At 37.6% G+C, this 20,268-nt stretch overlaps 1 protein-coding gene across 25 annotated transcripts; it reads right to left on the minus strand.

Annotated features, from left to right (window-relative positions):
• Positions 1 to 981: 981 nt before the first annotated feature.
• Positions 982 to 19,476, minus strand: LOC18434697 (zinc finger (C3HC4-type RING finger) family protein). 25 transcript variants are annotated; one of them, XR_016043413.1, is made up of 18 exons: positions 19,255 to 19,476; positions 19,020 to 19,121; positions 16,924 to 17,006; positions 16,624 to 16,708; positions 16,467 to 16,553; positions 15,969 to 16,030; positions 15,620 to 15,813; positions 15,472 to 15,532; positions 15,160 to 15,312; positions 14,427 to 14,465; positions 14,280 to 14,319; positions 14,122 to 14,158; positions 10,705 to 10,754; positions 3,369 to 3,438; positions 1,703 to 1,778; positions 1,481 to 1,560; positions 1,307 to 1,378; positions 982 to 1,216 (listed from the first exon to the last, which is right to left on the minus strand). XR_016043413.1 is itself a non-coding variant. In XM_006844760.4 (18 exons), the coding sequence occupies exons 1-18, from the start codon at positions 19,327 to 19,329 to the stop codon at positions 1,178 to 1,180; spliced, it is 1,452 nt and encodes a 483-aa protein (XP_006844823.1). In that variant the 5' UTR covers positions 19,330 to 19,476; the 3' UTR covers positions 982 to 1,177. The 25 variants fall into 25 exon arrangements, 4 of the variants coding, with proteins under 4 accessions (XP_006844823.1, XP_011623580.1, XP_088706593.1 ...); XR_016043417.1 differs by having other exon boundaries at positions 982 to 1,221; XR_016043416.1 differs by having other exon boundaries at positions 14,266 to 14,319.
• Positions 19,477 to 20,268: the final 792 nt, after the last annotated feature.

A 20,268-nucleotide genomic window follows, 5' to 3' on the forward strand; every position in this document is an offset into this window, starting at 1 on the left:
CTAAATATTAAAAGGAAAATGGTTTCATAGAGCAGCAACCCTATCAAAATTAGTAAAAACTCATCTCATAACTCATTGAAAATTAAAATTCAAGTATAGAAAAACCTTTACATCGATCATCTCGGCTTAAACAGTATGGTTGTGGAAAGAAATTAGGATTTCAAGTTTCAAAAAAAGTATATATTGCAACAAATCATAGATCCGCAAGACCTTTAATATTTTTTTTAGTTTCAAATTTCAGTTGGAAATTGATTTTAAAACCATCACAAAGATTTTCGTCGCCGAAAATGCCTTCCCGACAGGGATTTGAGGTGAGTCTTTATTTTGTTTTCATAAAGCCTCGTTCGTACTAAAATGCTGGGCACCGCATTAAATTTACTTGCGTAAATGGATTATTTTTTTAATAGTTGCCAAATTTGGAAGGCACTAAGAAGCTTTAAAAGTTCCTAATTTTATGACAACTATCTCAGATGAATATATTTCATCCTTTCTTTATGCAATAAGCCTTGTTGTCAATAAAAACTATGATTATATGCTTAAAAAATAAATTTATAACAACATATTGAGGCTTTCAGTTCTTAATTGAGATTCAAAAACTTCCCCGATTATCATATCATGAATGCAGTTTGAAAGCAACATTAACAATTGAAATTTAAAAACAATATAGCTCAGCAGCAACAAAGAGTACTTTGTAAGGAATGACAATGCCTTCGGTTTTTTGAAGAATAATGTATTTTAATTTTGATATGCACTAGATATTGATTTTGAAGCTTTTAAGCCAACACTATGAAGAAGGCAGAAGCAAGAACAAACCTATTCTTCATTTATTTATCAGACAACTTTCCTTCTAGATTGGGCAGGCTCGATTTCATGCACAACCTGTTTTCTCAAGCAGTTTCAATGCTACTTTCCATCAGCTAACTATAAGAAAACTCTCTTACATACCACGCATTCTATTCAAAAATTAAAATAAAAGAATTCTTGCACAAAAAAATTTATATTCCATTGATAGATGTATCATTCATATTTGGCACAAATTCAATTTTTTTTTTTGTTTAAGAAGAGGCTACAAATTTTTAATGGGAGGAGAAAAAAGAATGACAAAAATTGGTACATTGCTGTATGTATAAAAGAGTTGCTGGAAAGGTGGTCTTTGTCACTGAACGCGGCAACCTTGTTACTCGGCTCTCAAGTATATTAGGCCCCGCGATATCCTCTGTACTACAGAAACCGATACTGGATGAGAAAGGAATAGATAAATAAAAGAAAATTAAAAGTTGATGCCGGACGAATCAATTTTGAGTACCTCACGTGTATCTCTTAACCGCAAGAGCTCCAATCTGTCAGATGGCCTCAACTTCAAAACATTGCTAACGAGCTACAAACCCATAGAACCAAGCTTAATAACGTGCATCAAGAAAGTTTAGGGAACAAATGTAATGTGGCCTACGAAAGAAACATGTATGCTGTATGCATATACCCAGAAACTGAGGCGCTCAGGATCTTGTGGGCTAGGAATTCCATCAGCTTCGATGAGTTCTGCACGCCTTGATTGCCGTGCTGTTGTATAAAAACCTCAAAGTCAGATAACAGGCTTAACTTAATACATAAACAAAAGAAACCTACGTAGAGAAAAACATCCTAGCTTAGAGCAGTTCTTAATGACGGACACACAAAAGCCTCTAGATAAGTTCTTCCTGACCTGTTCTCGCAGCTTCTCTAGCCCGCATCATCCAGTTTCGTGCCAAGTCTGCTGCTCCAATAGCCATTTGTAGCAACTGCAAAGTACAAATAAAAGTGAGCTAAGAAATTACCGATGGACATGAACATAATCCACTGTAAAATTTCTGATATATATACAGGAGACATGCAAGTAAATACATATTAGCCAATGTAAATGCTGTGGCACCTCCACAAGGTATTGCTAATATAGAGAAGGAGAATATTATATTAGCATCCAATCGTCCACCATGGTTATGTCATGGTCATGCGCCGTTGGGATTGTTTCCTCCCTCCGGGTCATGCATTGGCATTCTAGTTCGTTGCTTAAATCTTTCTTGAGAACTACTACTAGGACGAGGCCATCTCTAGATTATGAGAACTCTGTCAATCTCACTCAGTGGGAACTTTAACAGGAAAACTACGTTTGACTCACAAGAGGAAAAGAGGATAGCGTCGTGAACTTTCAAAGCAGTATATGATTCTAGGCATTGTGTCCCTCAAACAATCGTCACAGGTCTCTCTATCCTTTGGCCTTTAGACGATTCAGAGACATCCTTGCTCACTAGCATGGAGTTCTTCTAGGACACGTGAGACATTAAAAACACCCATTAGAGCTTACCTAGGTTTCCAAGAGGGTTTGTAATGCCAAATCCTGCACAAGCACATGGTACGTACTTCTAGGAGAGGTTAAGAGAAATTAGGTAGTGGGAGATGTAGATATCAGATCCAACCAGGGATATCAGAGTAAAAGGGTGAGGCCAAAAACTTGACACTTCTTCATACTTTCTGTCCGTGAACCAGGCCCATCACTCAGTTCTTGATGATTTCACTTCGATCTTCCCACTTAATGGGATCTCCAAGAAGAAGATTTAGTGGAAACATCCATGGAAGTTATAACCAACCTCATTTAGTGGATCAGGGTCTACCATCATTCACGTAGCTCACATCTTTTCCGGATCAAAATGCTTATTGTGGTGGCTATAACAATTTCCTAGGATGGCTGAGGAAATCCTCCATTGAAGAGTCATGTATAATGAAAAATGAGTGACTGAACCTAATCAATAATTTGGATGAGCTCCATGAGTTGGGGTATTTATAAATCACACGCAAATTGTAGTTTGTCATATAGATGAGGTAGGAAGTAGAGACAACAATTTTCAGAATGTCCAGGGTACTAAAGCATCTAGGAATGTAGGAGGAGGTAGTCTACCATCAGTTATCTCCACAAAGAATGTAAAAATTAGAACAATAGTAGCCTCTATTCCACTATGATCACACAACGATGACCTGACTTAAAGAAGTGTACATTGGCCAAATAAATACAATGTCGTAAAATACTAGCATAACCTGGTTTCAGAAAATAAACAAACAAGTAGAGATGAAACACACTAAAAGGACACAATAATTTAACTCAAACAGAACAAATAATAAATTGAATCACACCTTGGTATTATGTGTCAACTCATTTTTAAGCAGACTAGCAAAAAATCTGAGAAAGTTCTTTTTTTTATCAAAACTGCTGAGAAGATCGATGCAAAGAATACTCATCATAAGCAGATATTGTAGGTTCAGGATTCATGACAAGTTTTGGTAAAGTTTTTACATTAAATGGAAGCAATACTCCTATGAATTGAAAGAGATCTTACATCATCTCTCTCATTTGTCCCTTCTGGAAAGTTAACATCACAAATCCATTCAACTTCTGCAACACGATACCTAAACAGAAGTGAATATCATCCAATTGTCAGTAGCATAAAGAAGGACCATACCACCAACATATAGCTTATGAAGCACAATGCTATTGCCAGAATTTTTTATATGTAAACTGTCATTTGGCATGAAAACCAGAATCAAGGTAAAAAAATATGAATCGCTCACTTAAAACTCAGAGCTCCAAAAGAACAATTTAAAAATATACTATAAAAGAAACCTACAACCTAAATGTTGGATCCTGGTTTTAAGCTATGGAAATCTATCATTTCAAGCCAATCCAAGAACATACGTGGTATACGATACATGCTGTAAAATCTCTTGGACTTGATATACATATAGCAGAACAATATTAACTAAACCCCAACCCATGGTATACATACTGGAATATCTCTTCCACTTGATATAAAAATAGCAATACAGTCTTAACTAACCTCCAAGCAATAAGAACATAAGAACCTGAAAACAAACTTACCTCCACATACAACTCGTCCACAGTCTGTCCTTTTCTTCCTTTGTTATCATTCAACGTCTTGGCAAGGCAGAGTGGGGGTTACCCCTATGTTTCGTTTTGTTACAAAACTAAAATGACTGAAAGGGGATTTTCCTGTTTGGAATAAGAAAGTGTTTGGCCGTGTGAGTGATTTTATTTTAGTAACTCGGCAGAAGTTATCTTCTATACATGATGATCTGTGTAGTGACCTCTCCAATGAAAATTTGATAATACAGGAGGAGTGTACCAAAAAGTTACAACTTTTAGGCCACGAAAAGAGTATATGGAGGCAAAAGTCAAGGCAAAATTGGTTAAAGGACGGGGATTCTAATACAAGGTTTTTTCATTTATCCCCTGTAATCAGGAGGAGAATGATCGTATAATTTCTCTCAAGAATCAGAATGGGATTTCTTTGGTTTCCGAAGTTGATATTGAAAATCACATGATAGGGTTCTTTGAAGATCTTCTTACCCAAGAGAGTGATGTTGATACAAATATGGCCGATCTGTTTTTGCCACCATCTCTGCTTAGTACCAATCAAAAGGAGGAATTGGTTAAAGAGGTCACTTTGGAGGAGATAAATGATTGTATTTGGGGCATGAAGTGCAAAAGTGCTCCAGGCCCTAATGGTTTTTCTGTGGAATTCTATAAATTCGGGTGGGAGGTTATCAAGAAGAATCTCTTTATAGCTCTCAAAGATTTCTTCAGGAGAGGTACATTTCTTAGAGAAATCAATTCGACCTTTATTTGCTTAATTCCTAAAGTAGATTCCCCTCTGGTTGTGAAAGATTTTCGCCCTATTGGTTTATGCAATGTTTTGTACAAAATCATTAGTAAACTCATTTCCAATCGTTTACCAGTGGTGCTTGGTGACCTCATTGACCCTAGGCAAGCAGCTTTCTTAAAGAAAAAGTTTATAATGAGACCATTTACCTTTTGTACAAGGTGGTCACAATTGATCTTGACCACTGGATGTGATATTGGGTGGCTGCAGTTATTTTATTGACCAAGTTCAAAGTTCAAAAGAAATTTTTTCAAACTTTGTGACACATCCAATCTATCAGATTTCACATCAGATGATTGTAAGTAATTGTGACCTCCATGTATGAAAGGTAAATAGTCTCGTTGTATACAATACCTTTCTTAAAAGGGAGAATAATCACAAATAACATTCTTATGGCAAATAATCTCGTCTCTTTGCTATAAGAATGCAGTAAGGGCTAACATGTGTTGCAACTTGATTTGAGTAGTGCATATGATAGTGTCTGTTGGGCATTTATTGTGGCTAGGCTGCAGGTTTTGGGGTTTTCAAAAAAGTTTATTTCTTGGGTTCGACTACGCATTTCCACTACTTCGTTTTCTGTGTTAAGAAATATGGTTCTCCAAAAGGTTTCTTTAGAGGGAAAAGAGGATTAAGGCAAGGGCATCCTTTATCTCCATATTTATTCTTGCTAGTTAAGGACTATCTCAATAGACAGATTAACTATGCTATGGTGCAGGAGATGATTCCTAGAGCCTTTCCTTCGAGTTGTGATTATGGGGTTTCACATTTATTCTATGTTGATGATGCTATCATTTTTTGTGAAGCATCTATCACCTCTGTCGTTGCTATGAAAGGGGCGCTCTCTAACTTTGAATTTACTACTGGACAAAAGCTAAACACTTCAAAGAGCAAAGCTTTTTTCTTTGGTGTAACACAAGCTGCTCGAGATGCGATTCTGAAAGAGTTGGACTTTGGGGAAGGCTCCTTACCAGTAAGATATTTGGGGCTGCCCTTGTTCCATGGGTATTTAAAGCAAAGTTATTATCATAGTCTAATTGGAAAGGTTATGGGTAAGATTGGTACATGGCAAGCCCTTTGTTTATCTTACGCAGGTCGTTTATAGCTGCTAAAATCAATACTTAGCACCTCATAGATTTTCTGGATACTATCTTTTATTCTACCGAAATGAACTTGCAAGATGATTGAAAGGCTACAAAGCAATTTCCTATGGGCAGGTGTGGCAGAGAAAAAAGGTTTTCACCTTGTCAAATGGCAGACAATTTGCCTTCCTCAGGAAGAGGGGGGCCTAGGGGTATGCAATATTGTTGATTTTAATACTGTAGGAACGATGAAGTTGGCCCGGAGAATCTTGGCAGATACCTCGTCTCTCTTGGCTTGATTTTTTAAACACAGATATTTTAGAAATACCTCTATATGAGAGGTAAAGATGAAACATTGCTGCTCTTATGCTTGGAAACGTATTCTATGGGGTTTATCTCATTTGAAGGATAATGTCCAATGGATTATTGGAAATGGCCAACTCGTGAATTTTTGGGCAGATCCCTGGTTATCAAGTCAATCTATATCGGACTTCTATGGTGGCAATGTACATGAGGATTTGGGAGACTTCGCTGGGAGGAAGATTTCTGATTATATAGAAGGCTAATCACAGTCTTGGGTTCTTCCTTCAACCACATCAGCTCCTCTAATCAGTATATGGAGGAAGGTTGAGAGTTACCCTATACCCTTAAAGCCTTGAAAGGATTTCTTAGTCTAGATTCACACTGCTAGTGGTCTATTTTCAATTAAGGAGGCTTGGGATTTTATTCGAGATAAAGGATCATTGCAACCTGTTTTTTGAGTTCTTTGGTCCTCCAAATGTCATCCCAGAGCCAAATGGTTCTCTTGGCTAGCTCTTCATGATCTCTTATCCACTGCATCTCTTTTGCAGTAGTGTGGTGTTAATCTGAATTCTGTATGCCCTTTTTGTAGGAATAATAATGATAGCCTTTGTCATCTATTGTTTCACCGTGTGTTCTCGCAGGGTGTGTGGAGGTCAGTCGCATGGCAGTGTGGAAAGCATTTCACCCCTGGTATTTCTGCTCCTGATATGTTGAGAAGATGGTTAAGCTTCAAATTTAAATCGAATGATCTCCTAAATATTTGAACTTCTATCTTCTTCACAACAATTTGGTTCTTATGGACAGAGCGCAATAGGAAAATCTTTGAGTCAAAGTCTACAAGAAGGGAACAAATTGTTCAGCATATTTCTTCTCATATCAAGGAGTTGGCAGACACAAAGAAATAGGCTTTTCATTTGTCAGAGAGAGCAATCATTGAAACTTTCCATATTACATGGCGACAGCAGGAACCTAGATCCATTATTCCGATGGTGTGGTCATTCCCTGAACCCCACCATTTCAAGTTGAACATTGATGGAGCTTCCTTGTAAATCCAGGATTAGCGGGTGGTGGTGGTGTTATCAAAGACAATAATGGTGCTTTGTTGCTGCCTTTGCTAAGCCATTTGGCCATGCCTCAAAAAATTATGCAGAGCTTTTTGCTCTTGACGAAGGTCTCCATCTAACTATCCCAATGAATTGCTTTCCTCTCCAAGTTGAAAGCGATTCTTCTTTATTGGTAAATGTCATTCATGATCGTTGTCGTGCCCCATGGAGGTTACATACAGTTGCAGTTAATTGTCGGAGCAGACTTTCCACTCGCATATGGTCAATTTCTCACATTTATCGTGAGGCCAACATGGTAGCCAATGCTCTTGCTAAGAAACCCTCTTTTAGTTCTGGAGCTATTATTTGGTGCTCTCGATCACCGGACTTTATTTCCCTATTTTTACTTCATGATTTGGTGCAACTACCCTATTATAGGGTTGTAAAATAATGAGTTGTCTCTTCCTTATTGTTTATTAATAAAGAAAAACGTGTAGGAGGCCTTCTCCCCCACTGACTAACCCCAAAAAAAAACTCTACAAGTATACCCACTATTAACTAAGAAAAGGTCACTGTGAAAGCTGATTTCAATATCCCCTCTCATGCAAATGCGTAGACTTCCTCATTAGTATCTTTGAGGCAGTATAAAATCTCCAGCCGCCAATAATCGGCAAAATAACCGTGTTTTAGAGAGAAATAAAAACCGAGAAGGAAAATGCAAGCGGAAAGAACGAATGTGCAGATATGAGTCCTCTGTTACGGGCCCACAAGCACGAGAAGAAAAAACACCCGCAAGACAGGCCTCTCTCTCTCTACACGATTTGTAAAGATCAATTTTTTTTTTGTTCACCAAATAATCAATTCAGTTTACAATGCAATCGTTCCTTTTTATAAAGGATTTGGTACTTCACCAAAACTCCCTTATATCCTAATAGAAAGGAAAACTCCTTATCTCTTCCTTCTACGTTCCAACCATAAACCCATCATCATTTATATTCCAACCCAACCCAAACTAATACGTACTTATCCCTTTCCTTTATAATAAAAAGATAACTACCATACCATCCAAGTCACACCTTAAGGATACGTTTTTTTTTATTTCTACAACCCTCATGGAACTTTCTAAAATAACTTGTATAAAAAAGGATGACGACATCACCAAGAGATACCTCATTCCCTTCTACCAAACCATTGTATTTATCTTTTGTTTTAAAACAAGACTCCAAAAGAAACTCTAACTTTTAGCCCGTAGAGGAGAACTCGAATCCACATGTTCGTTCCTTCCGCTTGCATTTTCCTTCTAGGTTTTTTTTTCTATCTAAAACACGGTTATTTTGCCGGTTATTGGTGGCTGGAAATTTTATACTGCATCTATCTTTCCATGAATTTTGGAAAGTGACCATCAAGTTCTTGGTTCAGAACTCATTCTCTTGAAAAGGCAAGCCTCATTTCGACTACCACAAGTGATCATGTTGGATGAATCTCCTTCTATGATGATTGATTTCCACATCAGGTCTAAGCATCTTATTCCAAAAAGTAGGGACTTAGCGTATGCCTCATTCAAACGACAGGTGTAGGGGCCTTCCACAGTCTATCTTCATGATGGGGGAAACTATGCACCTTTTAGTAGCACATAAGAGTCCCCTTGGATTTTTTCTTCATCTAAACAAACATTAGATATTTTTCTCTATGCAATCCCCTACGTCACCCTCTCTTCAATCGAAGAGGAACGGTTAACCGGACATGGAATCCCCCACATCTTTGAAGAAAACATGTCTTTGAAGATAAACATTAGATTGAAGACGTGGGGAATTCCATGGAATCCCTTTCTTCAAGCGACGAATTTGGATGGAAAAATTTCCATCCCTTGGGTTGTTAGATATTTTTCAAACATTAGTCTATCTTCATCACTAGATTGCCACAATTTTTTCATCACCTAGAAACTTTCTCACAGACATCCCTATACATTCGGTTTAGCCATGAACAAATATAGTTAGACAACGTATGTATAATGAAATCTTTGAATGCTTAATCAGACCTTCATGATCTACAATTGTATTAAATTATACGCATCACTCAGCCCATGTCATAGACAGTCTCTAGTAACCAAAAGTAATTGTAACCAGACCCCCATGATCTATGATCAGCGTTCGCAAAATCGAACCGGAACGGTTAACCGAATATGGGGCCAGAAGCGGTTTAACCGGCATAACCGGTAAACCAGCCGATTCAACCGTTCTAACTAGGCAAGTCCCGGGAGGCCAAAAAATTGTTGAAAAAAATAAAAAAGATGCTAAAAAAAAATCTACTAAAATATGAAAAGAATATAAGAATGATTAAAACAAAACACATTCAAATGAAGTTAAAAATTAATGAAAAAAGGGACTTCAAAAGTAAGTATTAATGACCAAAACAATTTTTAATATTTATGATAATGTAAAAAATATTAAAAATGTATTACAAATCAAATTCCTTATTTTTGGGATTTTATAGACATTTTTTTGAATTTTTATTTTTAAAATACCAGCCGATCACCAAAACTGCCTGAAACCGGAACCAGCAAGGGGCCAATGCCAATTCTAATCTAACAAGGTAGTTACCGGTTAGATCGGGCGGTTTTCAAACAATGTCTATGAAACAATTGTACAAAATTATACGCATCAATCAGCTGATGTCATTGACAGTCTCTAGTAACCAAAAGTAATTGTGCTCTCATTTCTAAAACTAAATGCTTTAAATAAATTGAAAACATAGATCTAGATTCACAAATTCCCTATGTTTGTTGTAGTCAATCTCAAATGCATAAAAGCATTTACGTGAAATTAAAATATGAAATAACCATGAGGCTTATTCAATAAGAACGTGGTCATAACATTAGGCATATGCTCAAAGTGCAGTAGAGCATTGAGGAGGATGGCTACAGTAAGAGTACTGAGTTTGGAAGGAAAATTTACAAATGGGAGATATGGAGAAGAGTATAACCATTATAGATGTGGAAGAGGGTTAGAACTTTGAAGAATTTAGTGTTCTTATGTAATTAGCTGACCTCAAATTGGGATAAGGCTTGGCTGATGATGATGACAACGTAATTATGCAGAAAATATGGTCAAAAGCTATGGGCAAGCTTCCTGGAGGAAGGCGAGAATGAATATCCAAGTATGGAAATCGAGATGCTGGAAATCTTAATTAATAGCTATCCAGGAAACATGACAAGGTAATACAAGCACCTGCACATCTCAATATTATTAAAGCTCAGGAAAGACTAGTGTAATGCATCTCTGAAAGTTTGTCACAAATCTTAAAAAGCAAAAAGGAAAAGGTGTAGAAGACATAATTTGTAGTTTTATTCTACATCCTAGCAATAAAGATCGTGAAGCCATTCATATTACAAATATGGTTTAAGCTTCAATGTCACATAGTATAGTAAAACTGTGGTACTAGTAATTGAAAACTAATGCAAATCAGTGAATTAAATGTGATCTCACACATGATAACCATCTGAGGGACGAAGCAGAGCGTAATGTATTTAAACAAGATCACATGAAAAATGATGCATCTTCAAATACATACCCATCTTGATCCCAATTACGGAGTATGCGAAACCGACGGCGACCTTCAACCTGCAAATAGTACAACATATTAATTTCTAATGTATGATGGTATTAATTATTTATCAGATTCAAGCCAATCCATAATGGTAAGGGAACAAAGCCACCACCAAATGCTCTTCCCCGTGCAAGAAGAGTGGAAACCTATGTTCAAAAAGTCGACTGCCCAGGCAGCCTCACCGCCCCACACTGGGACTATTCGGCCCATTGCGTGACGGTGGCCTTGGGTGGCCAACTAATCGCCCAGGGCCCCGCCTAGGCGGACACCCAGGCAAGGCCCGAAAATTGGTCTCCCCGAAAGGGCAAAAATGTCCCTTCCCCGCTTGAAAAGAGGGGAAATTGTATTTCGAGGGCATTTTGCCCCCCCCCCCCCCACCCTTAGCAGCCCTATTTGTCCCCAAAAAAAACTTCTTTTTGTTAAAAACAAAATTTTTTAAGGATCGCAACCGAATTGGTAGTTTTTATTTCTTGCAGAATTGAAAGGAATTCTACTGGAAATATTTTAGGGATTAAAGAGGCTGCAAAATAGAGCTTCGGCAACCGAAAGTGACCGATTCAAGCTCTATTGACTTTTTGAAAGGTTAGTAAATTCAATTTTTAGGTTTAGGGTTTCGTATATTGTGAGTATTGTGTTATGTTATGCTCTTTTTTTCATTCTCATGTGTTTATTTTGAAGTTTGATTTTAAATTGATCAGTGTTTTAAAAAGCGGACCGCCCAGCACATAGGCGGTCCAGAAGGCCTAGGCGTCTCGCCCAGGCCTAGGCGTCTCGCCCAGGCCTAGGCGTCTCGCCCAGGCCTAGGCGGCCAAATTAAGCGAGTTGCCCAGGGAACCCGCCTAGGCCGGCGCCCAGCTAAAATGGCAAAATCGTGGGTTCTAGGTTCATTTGAAACTTAAACCCCAATAGGACTTATTTTAGAGGGAGAAAAACCCCAAAAACCAAGTGTTTGGTGATTTCCATTATCCATATAATAGAAGGGTTTCTCAAAGTTATGAAAAATTGATCTAAGCATCACCCATTGATATTAGATTTAGTGGACTATCAGACAATGGACTTATGGAGTATGGAGGAGTGTGTGCTATGTGGACCTGTGTACTATACATTTGATGCGCCATAAATCCCTAACTCTTGTGTGTTATACAGTTATACTTATATTGTTAGACTATAGAGACATTTTTCTTTCTACTAGGCCGCCTGCCTAAGCGCTGGGTGGCTTGGACCCCCCGGCCGCCTAGCATTTTTTGAAAAACTGACATTAATGATGATTTGCTTTTTTTTTAGCTTGCTATTTCTTGATTTTTTTTTTTAGTTGGCTTTACATTGTGTTATGTTACACGTCATGAGTAGTTTCCATTTTTTTCGTTTGTTATTTTTTGTGATTATAAAATATTCATGGCTATGCTTGGTTATATTCATAGCTATGTTTGAGAAATATATCTCTAATGTATAATGTATGGCTATGTCTATAATTTATAATGCAAAATCATAAATTTATAACTATCTAAAAATCTCTAATGTATTTAACCATTCCAAACATGAAATTAATGAAAGTTGGGGAAATATATCTCTAATTTATTTACCCATTCCAAATATGCCTGAGTTATCTGTGCATTTGAATGCATTCATTATCCTGTTGTAGATGAAAGTTTAAAACTTCAAATATTGCAATGTAACAAAAGGTTTCCACCAATGTTCAAAAAGACAGGGGTGGCCACCTGGGCGGTCGGAGGTCCCAACCACTTAGGCGGCTAGGCGGCCATTGTATAAAAGGAGGAGGAGGGGGGAGGTTCAGGGGTTTTTACAAATTTATGATTTTTTTTTTTTTATCAAATGCACAGATAACTTACGCAAAAAGTGACCACAAGATCCATCATGAAATTCAAGCCCAACACATATTCGGATGTAGGGCTGCCAATGGACAGGGTCGGGGCTGGGCCCGAAGCAGAGAATTGTTTCGGACCGGATCAGAAGGCCCGGCCCAGAAATATGCTCGGCCCATAAATTAATTGCTCTTTCTTCACTCTCCTGGAAGCCATTTTCTCTCTCCATTTCTTCAGCCACTTTGTGTCCTCTCTCTCTCTCTCTCCACCAGATCTCTCTCTCTCTCTCTCTCTCTCTCTCCAATTAGCTTTTAACCCAGTCAGACATGTCCCACAATTCTATTTATGTTCTGAGAGATTGATGAATCAAGAAAAAAACCCAGATCTTTTTAAGCCTCTATAAATCCCAAAGAATCACCAAGTGAACAATCAAGAAGAAAACCCAGATCTTTTACAGGAAAACGAAATAGCTCAGTTTATAGCAAAAATCCATGGCCAATATGAGGGATACATAGCTCTAATCGATTATGACCAGAGAAGTGTTTTGATGGGAAACAAGATGGTTTTCTTCTCTCTATAAAAATGGAGAAATGTGGTACTCACCTTTGAGAGATTGAAAGGAGTGTCCCTTAAAAAGCAGGGAAAGCCATGAGAAGTGAGGGCACAAACTATTGATTTTAGAGAGAGAAAAGAGAGGTGGGGATTTTTATTTGGAGCCGAGCATAGATAAGCCTGAAACTACAGATATATGTCCCACTCTCTTGTTAGGACATATGTAGGTAAATGCACCTGATCTCCCTCTCTAAAATTGTTGATTTCCCTCTCTCTCTCTTTCTAGAATCATTGATTCTCTCTCTCTAGAATATTTGTTAAGGTAGGAAGTTAGGACATAAATGGAAATCTGTATCTCTCTCTCTCTCTCTCTCTCTCTCTCTCTCTCTCTCTCTCTCTCTCTCTCTCTCTCTCTCTCTCTCTCTCTAGCTCGTAGGTGCAGTGGCATGTGATCATGAGGAAGAAACGAATGGAAGATAAACCCCTTTTTGCCTTTTTAGTAGCAGAAAATCGAATTGTCCCAAACCCCATTTTGGGTAAAAGGTAGAAGTTAGAACAAGTGAGAGAGAGCGAAACAAGGTAAAGTTACTAATTTTGAAGAGGGAAAAAAAAATAAAACCGCTTAAATGGGCTGGACCGGGCTTTGTTTGGGCTGGGAATGTGACATCTTCTGGTTTAGCAGCCAGCCTGGCCCGTTGGACAAAACAGGCCTTTCAAGGCCGGGCCATCCAATAAGCTATTTATTCTGTGTTGGCCCGGCCCGGGCCCCATTAGACGGCCCGTTATTAGGCCCGTTAGCAGTCCGAAACCAGGCCCGGGGCAGAAGCCCAAGACCCGGCCCTGTCCATTGGCAGCCCTACTCGGATGGAACGAAGTGAAGATAACAAGGGTAACAAGGGTATTACAACCAACAGAAAATGTATATTTTTGTTACAGTCACAAAAAGAGATATTCCCAGATATTCAGCTCTTTTTTAACAATAAACAAAAGCACAGGAAAGTGTTACCTCTAAATAAAATCGCCCATCAGGAAGTGGCTCGCATCTGATATAATTGGATACATGCAAAGGTTCAATGAGAATTTCCAGGAAGAGGAGTTCATAGACATAAAATAAAAGATCGACACTGCAAAAGAGCTTAGACATACTCACGGAATAATACTCACTCGCATATTTCGACTTCACAAGCATAATCAGCAATGGAACCTGTGGCAGAATCAATCCCAACCTGTAAAACAAATTGTAAGGCAGACAACGCAGAGAGAAAGTAGTTACATGGAGTACTAATCAGTACATGATAAGCAGAAGTATACCATTCCCATCCGGCGGTTTCCCTCCATTATCCTCCTTACCTATTTCAAAAATTCAATTACAAGATTAAATAACAGAAGTATAGTACTTCCATATATGAAGACGATGTGTTCCAGAATCACAGAAAACACAATAATGACATTAAATTGATAACATGGCATTTTTGTATACAGAAAATTTGTCATATTATAACAGACTACGAATATAATACACAGAAATAAAAAGGTGATGGACAAGGGAAAGCTGCGACCTTATGCAACTTTAGATAAAGCTACATAAGCCAAGGCACATGGAAAATACACTCAGTTTTCTCTAGTTCATGGAGAGGGTTTTCACTCTTTATGGACTAGTAGACCTGATTAAATCTACTGAAGGATTGCAGAATGCAAATTTATTTGAACATAAAGGAATCACATATAGGTATTGATCTATAAAATGAGGTGGATGCTTCCTTATTTTCTTCTTTCAACTTATTAAAAGATAATCCAATGGATCTCAACTTCATCCTTGGTGATTCTTTAGTTCCTCAAGAACTGGAGGTAGCCAGTTATCTCCAATTACACCTCCAATTGTCCTTTTGTTTTAGCATCCAAAGTTTCAAGATAACAGACAAAACATGTGAAATAGAGAGCACATCTATCCTAGAGCAAGATGCATTGGTAAACATGAAATGAACAAAGAAACTTCACAATGTCTGGAAAAATTTACAACTTGAGACAAGGGCATCTAGCTCACCATCAGTCTGTAGCGAGGTTCAAAGATGTTGAGAGGTAACTTTTGGCATGGAAGCACCACATCCATGACAAAAAGAGGCATCAAATCAGCATCTAAATTTGTCAGGCTCTTATGCTCTGCCTTCCTCTCAGCAAACTCCTCTGGAAAATTCTTCTGTATTATGTTGTTCAGGGTTACGCTAAAAGAAAGTCCAATTGGCAATGTCAAGAAAAAGAAATCTGAGAAAGGATGTGGGTAGGTTACTTCTAGAGATTAGTAACCGCATATGCCATATACAAGGAGCAAATAACTTGGCCGGATCATAGCCTTTACCTTACAGGATAAGTTCTATAACTGATGAAAAGAACTGTCCTGCACATGGGACACTTGTTACCTGTTAACCAAGATGGAGGGAGGCCAGTAAATATATAGGTGGTTACAACTATAAATGTGGTGCATTATACAACAGGTAAAAGCTTACCATGATCCATAGACCGAAATAGACAAGGACGACAAAATGAATGCCCACATGGAGTAGTCACTGGTTCATATAACAGCTTTAAACACAGAGTGCATTCAAAATCGTCAGTGCGCTCTGGCTTGGAATGTTTCATCCTTGCAATAGAACCAGAAGATATCCTTTCCAAATCATGGAGTAAAACCTGAAGGGGAATGCTACATGGTCCCAGACATTCATGAAATAAAGCATTTAGTGATGTTAGGCAAAAGACTAGAAGAAAGGAAAAACTAAAAAAAACTTTCAAGTTCTTATGTTAAACACATATAAATCTCAATTTAATGGGACATTACAAGAAGGGAAAATGATGTACCTGAAAGGATCAACATGAAGACCTGATAAAACTGTCTCCCGCGCCTCATCATACCGTTCCAGCTACCAATATGGAAAGCATGCATTATTAGTGAGAAGCATAAATAGAGCATTCTAGAACAACAGATGCCAGTGAGCATTTACGAATAAACTACTTGAACTTTTGAGTTTTGGATTCCCAATATTCAATGTCCAAAATTTACGAAAGAAACTGCCCAATCAAGCCTAAGTGAGTGGCATGAACACTTCTATACAAAACTAAGGAAATGCATACAATCCATCTTTTACCATCTACATGTTTACAGTTAGAACATATATTCATCTCAATTTAAGTCACTCGTCTGACTTATGAAAGGATCTCCAACTAAATATAGGCACCCACTAGGCTGACCATAATCAATAAAGATTTTTAACAATTCATCTGATACATGCTTCCTAAAACACAACTTCGATTGAAACTGTCAAATAGGATGAACTGTAGAACACTACAAAACATTACCAAAATAAATGCCTTGGCCTTTTGATAATAGGCTTTGGGTGAATCACCCTGAATGCTCACAACCTTCTCTGCATCTCTCAAAGCAAGCTGAAATGTGGTTCATAAAATGTTAAAAAATTAGTAGAATACAAGACACCCCATGAAAGAAGGGACTTACTTCTGCATATACTGTGGGATCCATCCCCTTCAATGCCTCATATTCAGACAAGATAGCAGATCGATTTCTCAGTTGTTGGTTAAACCTATTACAGAGTAAATATAGTACAAGCAAATAAATATATGACTCAAAGTCCCATAATCTATAAAAGAAAGCTCTATTAAAAACAAAATATCTTTTTGCTAGATCATGTAATTTGGAAAAGACTAGAATTCATCAGAGATGCAGAATGTCATATTTGCTTTCCTGTTTCAAAATTGAAAACATGTACAGAAGACAAATGTAGAAAAAGCCACTCACTTGCAAAAGGCAGTGCTTCGATTGCTGAGGACAACAGGGTCACCGGGTTTCAACTTTTGGGCTGTGGAGTACAAGGTAATTGCCTAGGTGACAGAATAAAACTGAGTAAGAATTGAAAAGAAAATCATTAGAAAAAAATATATAGCCACAGGCCCGCGTACATGATTCGCTAGTGGTGAAAGACAATGCCAATACAAGAATGAAAGACAATTCCAATAAAGGAATGAACAGAGCATATGTGTGCATGAGAGAGAGAAACATTACATGCACCCCTAAGCTAATTCCTACAGCATTAGCTCACGGGCCAAAAACTCCTAAAAAACCTAACCATAGGGATTTGTTTGAGCCAAATTTTGCACATATGTTCTCTTGAACCCAATGAATACTCGCATAAGAGAGAGAGAGAGAGAGAGAGAGAGAGAGAGAGAGAGAGAGAGAGCTGGAAATCGATTTCTTTAAAAGAAAATTCGGTCAACGTCAATCGTCCATTTTAAGAACACAAAATCAAATTTTCTTTTGTTTTCGAATTGTTCATTTAGTGATGTCGAGAATAATTACAAAATTTGGGGTCAAACAAAATCCACCTATGGCCTCATATAACATCAAATTTTCTTTCCTGAAAGCTCATATTCGTTGCATTTTCTCTCTTCTCAAACTTAACAAATTTCCTTTATTTTTTCAGATTTCTTTAAGATCTTGTTCATTGGGATGGATACAGATCATTTACAAAATCTGGCTTCGAACAAATCCCCTTAGATATTTTTTTTGGGAGTTTTTGACTTGTCAGCTAATGCTATATAAATTAGCTTGAGGGTGTATACATACTTCCCCATGCGTTATGTATGTTAATCACATTGTAGAGCAACATAACCATGAATTCCACTTTGGCCGATAACTTGGCTGTTGTATTATGTTTATTGCTATGTTTGAGAAACCAGAGAATGGCCAAGTAACACACAATGCCAAATAGTCTATTCAAATCCAGACTTATAGGCATTTGAATGTGCTGCGAGCTCCAGACTAGAGAATGAGGAAAATAGAGAATTCCTATTAATTAGCCTGAAGACTATGCATGATCCCATGATAACCACATGTAGTAATCAAGGATTGCTTGAATTTCAGCAAACAATAACAAAATGTCATATGGCTGGAAGATGGATACTGCTTCCCACAACAGTCAGGTCACCAACTACTTGCGGATATAAGTCATCAGTGAATCTACCAGTTTTTTGGTTTTTTTTTTTTTTTATATAGGTTAAAAGGTACCAGTTAACAGTTTGAGAATCAGTTAAGACAAAAAACCTATCAATATTTTGATTGCATGTCAAATAAATAGCCAAGAAAATTAATGTTTAGTTCACAAGATAAAATGGTAACCAGAAATTTACTAGGAAAATAATATTTATGTATAAAACTAGCAACCATGATCGGACGTTGTGATAACAAGAAATGCCTCATTCATTTCCTCCTGTATAACTAGGCCGCCACCAACGCCCTCCCCAGACATGCAGCGCATGAAGACAGACATGGGGGATATTGCAATATAAACAGGCAACCCACCTTACTTTAGTAATATGCTCACCCCTCTGAGAGCATTTGTGTACGGGAAGAAAGAGGATTTTGTTATGGCATTTGGTATAAACCTTATTGAGCTTTCACTTAATCTATTGGGAAAGCAAAGGAAGATCTTTTTTTTTTTTTAAGGAATGGAGTAGAAGCACCAAAAGTCCCCCCAGAATGGAATGTTTCTAATATAGATCAAAGGAGCAAATCCCAACACTTGGTATTGAAGAAATGAACGAAATTCGATAGTAAGCTCTACGGAACGAAAAGCAATGATGAGATAAAAAATGCAGCCTAAAATCAGATGAAATCAGCATCGATATGTCACTTTCTTTTATATTATCACGTTGTCATTGAGCAACTGCTGTCTCCAAACAGGCACAAAAATAAATTGCTTCTGAATTCTAAACCATGCTCCCAACATGACCGAACTCAGCAAAATCACAACACAACAACAATGGCAGATAAAAATAAAAATAAAAACAAGCAAAGAGAATTTTATCGATAGCGAGTGAGCGAATTGAATGAATCACCTCTTCAATCCTGTCTTGTCGGAAAGCCCAGTTAGCTTTTCGCATGAGATCAAGCACTTGACTTAATCGCTCTGAAGGAATGTTCATCTTATTCTCCTCCATCTACCCCACAACCCCAATATCAAAATTCACAACAACAATAATCATAGACAGTAAATAAAAAGGGCGGGCGAAACAATAATAATAAACAATAAATAACAAGTATGAGAGAGAAGCTGCAAATTTTTTTACAGACCCAAATGAAATCTTCAATGTCGTCAAATGCCAAGGTAGCAGAAGAGGAAGAGGAGCGGTCATTAGCAGCAGCCATTCGAATCGAATTGCGACGCTAAGAGATAAAGAAAGAGAGAGAGAAAGCGAGGAGAAATTATGAAGAGCTAAAGGATGCAGCACCCCGAATTTGCAGAGAAGATTGTTCTTCTCCTCCTCCTTTTCTTGGCTTTCTCCATGTTTGTTCATGTAAGAATGCAATGGCTGGCTCTGCTTTCACGACGTGGCCGTCCAATGTGACACACACACACTAACACAAACACGCTACGCTGCTACTCTCTCTCTACCCTGCTTCTCTTTCTCTCTCTACGCTGCTCCTCTCTCTCTCTCTTCCCACCCACCACACTGAGTGTGTCCCTCGGATAAGGGCGGCGCTTTTGTTTTTTAAAAAAATGAAGGGAAAATTCAATGGGTCATCACAAGCGACGATCTCGTACAGCGTCCACATGACATATGGAGTCATATGGAGGCTTACATGGTGGACAACAAGCAGTTATTAACGGTCACGATTGAATCATGCCTTCCGATTGAAGGTGTGAGCCGGTTCAAATAGAAGGTGCGACTTGGCTCAGGAGGGGACGGCTCTAAGGGTAAGTTTGTTCAAATAAAAGGTGTGAGTTGATTCAAATAGAAGACTCATATATAAATCCAAAAGAATATGGTTAGAAATAGTGAGAAAAAATATACGATTTTATAATCTTAACCAGAGTACTACCCCTCCTGTTAGTAACTTTAAATGGTTGGAAAAACGATCTAATGATGATTACGGTTGAATCACTCTCATCCAAAAATGAAATATGAATATGATTTTTTATTTTAATTTAATTTAAAATATATTAATCTGTATTTTAGTTATTCTTTATATAAATATTTTTAATTGTTTTATTTATAAAAATAAACATAAAACCTAAATTTTAGGTAAATATTTTATTTAAGTAAAAATAAAATGTAAAATTAATATTTGGCTATTAAATATGGC

The sequence above is a fragment of the Amborella trichopoda genome, chromosome 10 (genome assembly GCF_054954075.1).
Source record: "Amborella trichopoda isolate Santa Cruz 75 chromosome 10, AtrichopodaSantaCruz75HAP2 v2.0, whole genome shotgun sequence".
NCBI lineage: Eukaryota > Viridiplantae > Streptophyta > Magnoliopsida > Amborellales > Amborellaceae > Amborella > Amborella trichopoda.